Below are 7,681 nucleotides of genomic sequence, written 5' to 3'. Positions count from 1 at the left end.
ATAAAATTACATATTTTCTTATATATATATAAATATGTAATATGTTTTTTAATATGATTTATAAAATATTCTATTCATTTATTAATTAATATATCCGATTTCATCCTTCATTCTGCACCTTTGATGTTGTTTAGTGGTCTGTCCTCAAAGCTGTTTGTTATGTGCACACAATGGAGGAGGAAGAGTTTAGGGAGCTAATGGAGAGGATGCAGATGCCCATGTGCTTTTATTCCTGACAAAACCCAGATGCAAACCTCTGCATTCTGCAACCTTTTTTGGTAGCAGCATTTTCATACACACTTAAACATAATATTGTGACATTGGATTGCCTTATTGGATTTTCAAGGCAAATGTCGCAGAGTTTTAATATGGCAAATCCTGACAGTCTTCGAAGTTAGTTCACTGAACTTAGTTCAGAACTGGTGTTAAATCCAGTCTAATTCAGTATAGAAGAAACTTACGGTAAGATAAAGGCAGTGAACTTGTCATTCACCCAGGTGTCTGCTAAAATGAATGGTAAAAATGCTGAAGGCAGTGAATTTTAACTCACCCTTGGTGTAGGAGATGCACTGAGTCCCCATGAATAATTCATATGGAACCAGAGACTACATGGGGAATCAAAGCCAGTGAGGATTAAAATACTGTGCCTCCCGTGTGTCTTAATATGGTGTGTTTAAAGTGTGGCTCATTTCAAAAGTGAGTGTGTGTTGGTGTGATATTGTCTGGTAAACGAATCCCAGTAAGAGCCATGTTGCTCCAGGTTGTTTTCGTTGGAGAAAAGGCAGAAAATTTGGCTCTGTACTGGCCCCTAAATCCTGCTGGTCTTGAACCAGGGACTGCTAATATCAGAGGCCAATGGATGGGATAATGTTGGCAAAGAGTAACGTTTTCTGAACAGCAACTTAATATTACCAAGACTGATGCAAAACAAATTGATATCACACAAAACGAATTAGATCAAACCTGTCCTGTGTATGTTGCATTTCATTATTTCTTTATTTGAATGGATTGTTATGAATTGTATTAATTGTATAAATGACCTTCTGACCATTGCAGCAAAATCTGCTACTAGTTTGGTGGAAAAGGCTTTCATATATTTTCCTTTCTTTGTCTTGCAGGTGCAACATCCAGGACTACATGTGGCACAAGGGTGCCCGCTGTGAGTCGGTCATCACGGAGTTCCAGGTAATGTGCATCACCATCGGGGCCTCCGCTTTCATGGTGCTCCTGCTCTTCATGGTCGTCGTTTGCTTTGCCAAGAAGCTGCACGTGCTCAAGACTGAGAATAACAAGTTGCGCAAGCGCAGGTGAGACTCTGGCCTGTGTGGTACACATTTTTAGAGAAAGTAAGACAAAGTAGAAGGGTTTATGGATTAAACGCCTTAAAAGCTCATGTTTTGTGGTGGAACTAGGAACAAATAAATAGCACACAGTGGAGCTTGCCAAATATTTGTGTAGTTATTTAAATAGCAACAGTTTAGTCTCATGACCTTCCTCAAGCATATACCTGTACACCTCAACATTTTTGAATAGTTATGATTTTTTCATGTTTTTGAAAGTCTTGTATTTATTTTATCAAAATACAGTAAAAATAATAATATTGTGAAATATTCAAATTTAAAATAAGTGTTTTGTATTTTAATATATTTTAAAATGTAACTTATTCTTATGATTTCAAAGCTGAATTTTCAGCATCATTACTCCAGTGCCTTTAGTGACATGATCCTTCAGAAATCATTCTAATATTCTGATTTGGTGCTCAATTTTTCAGTTATTATGCTCAATTATTATGTTGTGCAGCTTAATATTTTTGCGGAGATTGTGCTGCTTTAATATTTTTTTTCAGGATTTTTTGATGAATAGAAAAATCGACGAACAAAGTTTGTTTGAAACAGAAAACTTTTTATATTTTTGTAAATGTCTTCCTTGCTGAATAAAGTATTATTTCTTTTTTTGTGGAAAAAACCCCACTTATATTTAATATAATATATTAATATTCCTGTTTTTTTTTTTCTAAAGACATTTTTTTAAACCTGCTTGCTTAGTCAAACTGATTTGGTTTACTGGTTTTAGATGGATTTTAGGGACTTATCAGCGAGCTAGACATTTAAACCAGCTTGAACAAGCAGGGAAACCAGCTTAAAGAGATAGTTCACCCAAAAATGAAAGTTCCATCATCATTTACTCACCCCTAAGTTGTTTGTTGTTCCAAAACTGTATGAATTTCTTTCTTCTGTTGAAGAAGATATTTTGAAGAACACACAAGTTGCTGGTAGCCATTGACTTCCATAGTATGGGAAACAGTTTGGAACGACATGAGGGTGATTAAATGATGACAGAATTTAAATTTTGGGGTGAACTGTCCCTTTAAACCAGCCTAGACCAGCTTCCCAACTTTAATCTGCATTTTTACACCAGGGGAAAAAAAAATAAATAAAGCTTTAACTGAGAGAAACAACATAATAGTACAGAAAATGTTTTTGTGATATCTGCAGCATTTTTAATTCCCTGAAAAGTGTTAGTGTTACGATAGCACAGCTGCTGATTGGATGCTGCAGAGACCAAATAAAGCAGTGAGTGGATGGCGCGCTAATGCTTAGCATGCTATGCTAGCAACGGGCAGACTGCATGACGTCGCGGAAGCTACAGCTGAAAGTAGGGCAGTGCGATGGGGGAGGAGGGGCCAGCTGACCTACATACAGCTGTGAGACCCGGGAGGGTGTGGGGGTGGAAGCTACGGCCAGGAATTAAACAGCACACACCCTCCTCAAAGAACAGAAGGAAAATGATGAGGGGAAAGAGGAGAGCAAGTGCCAGTGGAGAAACAGAGAGTTTTATAACAGGCTGCAGAGGGTGAGAGTGATGGAGGGAGAGGAGAAACTAGAAGCAGCAGTGCTACAGATGAGACTTGTGAATACATCAGACGCCCACCTCTCCATCTGCTACCAGTAAATGTGCTCAAATTCACTCTGCGCTAGACAAGATCAAATATTCAGAACGTATAGGAAGAGATGGGACTTAATACGGCAAAAACAGAGAAGGGAGAGGACACTGATCCTATAAACTCTCATTTGGCTTCACTTTAGGACTCAAATTTATATCATGTGGCGACTCAACACCAAAACACAGAAACCTTCCAGAGACCTACATTGTCTCTAATGCTCACCAAGGCTGCATTCGTCGATCAAAATAATAATAATATGATTGTGAAATATTATTACAATTTAAAATAGCTGTTTCCTGTTTTAATATATTGTAAATTTATTGAATCTTCAGCAGCCATTACCCCAGTCTTCAGTGTCACATGATCCTTCAGAAATCATTCTAATATACTGATTTGGTAGAAATTCTATTTGAACGATGTAAACGTCTTTACTTTTGATCAATTTAATTTGTCCTTGCTGAATATAAATAATAGTTTCTTTCAAAAAAAAAAACCTTTGAACATTAGTGTAAGTCCTTAAAACACCTTTCATTTTCTTTTCTTTTTTTCCATTAAATTGTTAAATTGATTTGAATTGGCAGATATTGTAAGTAAATCTTATCAGGTGTTATTTAAAAAAAAAAATTCCAATTGTAAACACTGAGGTCACAGCAATACCTAATAGTTATACATCTTTAATTTGATACATTAAAAATGTTTTGATGTCATTAAAGGATTAGTTCACGTTCAAATAAAAATTTCCTGATAGTTTACTCACCCCCATGTCATCCAAGATGTTCATGTCTTTCTTTCTTCAGTCGAAAAGAAATTACGTTTTTTGAGGAAAACATCCCAGGAATTTTTGTCCATGTAGTGGACTTCAACAGTTACCAAACGGTTGAAGGTCCAAATTGCAGTTTCAATGCAGCTTCAAAGGGCTCTACACGATCCCAGCTGAGGAATAAGGGTCTTATCTAGCCAAACCATCGGTCATTTTCTTAAAACAATAAACATTTATATATATTTTAACCACAAATACTTGTCTTGCTCTAGCTCTACTTGCGCATGCGTGTCTTCACATATTATGTAATCACATTGGAAAGGCCAAGCACGGTTAGCTCTTCGTCTGTGTATTATTGTTATTATATATATATACATATATTTTATATATAATTTTATTATTGTTATTATATATACATTTCATATATATTTGAGAAGAGGAAGAGTAATGGGTAATGGAATGTCGAGAAGGAAATGGGAAGGAATTGCGATCTACACATAAAGCCCAGGAAACTTAATTTATTAATTCATTTGAGGTAATTTAATGGTTATGAAATGTGTCTAGAACTTCTAATATTTTGAAAAGAGTGACATATTTATTGAATTTGTCATCTGATATGTTGCATCACAGGTTGTATGTCTGTATAAATGTATGTCTAAACTTCTGCCTCCAAAGCAGTCCTAGAATTGCACTAATGCTCTTTTCTCTCTCTCTCTCTCCTCTGTCCTTCATAACCTCTTCATTGTAATATTCTTCCCCTATATTTTCCATTGTCTTCTCGTCTATACCTCTCATTTTCCCACAATTCTCCCCCCATTCCATCACTTCTTCTTTTTGTTCCTCCTGACCCTCCCTTCCCCAAAATCCTCGCAGCAGTAAGTACCGTCCTTCCTCGGAGCACCACAATGATAATTTCTCGTTGTCCACCATCGCTGAGGGCTCCCATCCAAATGTAAGGAAACTTTGCGACACCCCTCCTAATCTCCCTCATGCCCGTGCTTTGGCTTACTATGATAACATTATCTGTCAGGTAACGTGTTTCTCGTCTTTCTCTTTCCTCTCCCCCTCCTTCCCCTCTCTGCATGGACCCCGAGCGTAACCTTTTGGTAAGGGAGGGGGTGCACAGCGCACAGAGAGATGGGAACATTTTCTCCGCTGAAAAGGTCTGCTCTCAGATAGGAGTGTGGTTACTGAGGCAACAGTTGTTACCATAGCAACAGGGTAACCGGGAAACGGGGGGGAAAAGCTGGTGTTTTTTGTTGCGAGCGCTGCTTTTGATGCTCTGTTAATGGTGAAGCTTGGCGCTGTGGCTGACTTGAGTCTGTCAGCCTCTTTCCGACTGGCTATCCATCCTCACGGTCGTGTCTCTAGGTGAGCAGATAGTCTAGCCTGTAGACGCACTCTTTGATCCCACACAAGAATCAATATGGAGGCAGACCTTTTCCCCTGACACATACATACACGCAGGCCATTTGTTTTAAACATAAATGCAAGCGACAGGGTTGTGTAATTTCATTTGGACCTTTTGGAATTTGGCTAGAGGTGATTCTAGGTTTCTAGGTCCTATCAGTCATATGTTACTGTTCAGAGGAATATTTCTTGTTTTATGTATGAGAGGTTGCGAGTTTGAGTCTATAAAATGATTTTTTACTTTTTTTATTTAATTCTTAACTATTTTAATTGAATTTTTAATTAAATAATTTTATTTGGTTGAGTTTTTTTTTTTATATATTAGAATTGCATTTGTTTGTCATTTATTTATTATTTAAATTATTTTATTATTTAATATTTAAAGTGATATGTTATGGTTCCAAGGAATATTTCTTACGTTACGTATTAATAATTACAGGTATGTTTTGAAAATGACTGAAAATTTTGCATTCATTTTATTTTTTTATTAAACAGTCATTTAAAAATTATTTTTAATTTATAATTTTTTTATGTTGATTTAATTTTTTTAAGTAAAAAAGAATGTAGCAGAAAATAGCAGAAATTTAATTATTATTTTATTTGATTAATTTGTAATTATATTTAGCTTAATTGGTCATTTGATTGAATTTTTAAAAAATAAATTTGAATTTAACTAAAAATATTAAACATTTAATAATCATTTATACCTAAATATTAATATTCATTGCAATGATTAATGCATATTTTTAAATTTTAGTGATTGTCTTATTGGTTGATTTTGTAAAAAAAAAAGAAAAGAACTAGAGACATTAAATTAGGATAGCAGAAATGTAATTATTGTTTTTTAAATTATGATTATTTTATTAAATTTTATTTATTATGCAGTTTCATTTATTAATATATAAGTGATTGAATTTGTAAAATTAGAATTTAATTAACCGTATTAACAAATTAATATTAATTACATTGATTAATCCATAATTGTATTCTAATTTAATTTATTGATTGATTTTGTCAAAAAATAGAACTACAGACATTCTTTTTATTAAATAACTCAATTTAATAATTAAATTACTAAATAATTTTTTTGTTTTAAATTTATACATTTTTAATTGATCAAATTTTTAAAAAAGTAATTAGGTTAAAATGAGTAATTAGGTGTATCAATAATAGTGGCGTAGGTGGTTGCATTCCATTTTGTGAGTTTTTTTTTCACTGGAATAGAGAGTGTTCAGATTAGATGTTTTCTGACTTGAAGGAAAGATAATATATAATGTAACAAACTTTGTAAGATCTAGAAAGGGAAGGAAATCCACTCTTAGAGTGGTCACTGTTTACAGCAATCATGATGAGAGATCACACAATGACAGATTTTTAAGGGTGAGTTAATGGCAGCATCTCTAGGTCCAGCATTGTGCCCTGATTGCAGACCTTGTACTCCGCTGAGAGAAACCACCCTCCTCCCCCCATCACCCCGCTCCCCTTCTCTCTTCCTCTGCACCGCTGCATGTCTGACTCTTCACACGGACCTGCTAGTGGTCCTGTGATCTGCTGCTGCTTGTCCATTGCATCGCATCAATATAACTGTCTGTCGTTTCACTCGTTTATCCTGGTTCAGAAAGATGAGAGGGTGAGTGGGCTCTCTCTGTGCCAGATCTCACCAACCAATGGCGTGTTGAGCAAAAATGCAGGATAAACATCTGAGATGCAATGTCTCACTGCTGCCCATGGGTGGCGTAACACTTGGCTAACATGTCTGCCGCATGGGTAGATGTAGATCTAACACGGGCGTCGTTTTCTCTTCTGTGGGATAACCATAACACAGCTTTCTTCTCGTTTCAATTATTCTGAAAATACAGGATTTCAATGGAAAGCAATGGAAAATACAGTATTTTTTCCAATAGAATAGATATTTTGTTCATAAGATATGCATTTTTGAGCCCCTCGGTCATTTTATGTTTACTACAGGCCAGCCGGTGGATTAACAGTCTCAAAAACTCTCAATATGTATAACATCTACATTAAATATAACCATCTATGCATTTATAGTTGCCGTCAATTCCAGCTTGGATGTATCAGTCAGATCAGAGTAAAACCAAATCATATCTCTACTTTTTAGTAATTTTTTTAAACACTTTTGGGCAAAAGGGACATGAATTCAATGTCTTTAAGACCTGAGCTCAGGACTTTTTTTCCCCTGAGAATTTTGATTAAATTCTATATATAGTAGTGCAACTCAAGGTCACATTTTTAAAGAGTTAGTACACCCACATAAAGTAACATTCTGTCACTTTTTACTCACCATATATCATATTTATTCCATGGAACACAAAAGGAGAAATCTTTGAGAATTTTTATATATCTGTGTATATATAAATTCTTGTGATTAAATAGTCACTCTTTGCTAAAAATGAAAGAAAAAAAAAATAATATATATATATATATATATATATACAGTGGGTACGGAAAGTATTCAGACCCCCTTCAATTTTTCACTCTGTTATATTGCAGCCATTTGCTAAAATCATTTAAGTTAATTTTTTTTCCTCATTAATGTACACACAGCA

General features: G+C 35.0%; 1 protein-coding gene across 5 annotated transcripts in view; it reads left to right on the top strand.

Annotated features, from left to right (window-relative positions):
• LOC107686028 (chondroitin sulfate proteoglycan 5-like) overlaps positions 1-7,681 on the top strand; it is a 39,908-nt gene that overhangs the window by 22,874 nt on the left and 9,353 nt on the right. For 3 of the 5 annotated variants that reach the window (XM_016482852.1, XM_016482837.1, XM_016482861.1), the window contains exons 3-4: positions 1,119-1,307; positions 4,578-4,656. In XM_016482852.1, the coding sequence (XP_016338338.1) occupies positions 1,119-1,307; positions 4,578-4,656 (268 nt within the window). Of the gene's footprint in view, positions 1-1,118; positions 1,308-4,577; positions 4,735-7,681 lie in introns of all 5 variants that reach the window. The other 2 variants (XM_016482870.1, XM_016482845.1) reach the window with 2 other exon arrangements.

The sequence above is a fragment of the Sinocyclocheilus anshuiensis genome, unplaced genomic scaffold, assembly GCF_001515605.1.
Source record: "Sinocyclocheilus anshuiensis isolate Anshui unplaced genomic scaffold, SAMN03320099.WGS_v1.1 scaffold389, whole genome shotgun sequence".
NCBI lineage: Eukaryota > Metazoa > Chordata > Actinopteri > Cypriniformes > Cyprinidae > Sinocyclocheilus > Sinocyclocheilus anshuiensis.
The sequence above is the reverse complement of the archived record's forward strand: the minus strand, read 5'-3'. Positions and strand labels throughout refer to the sequence as shown.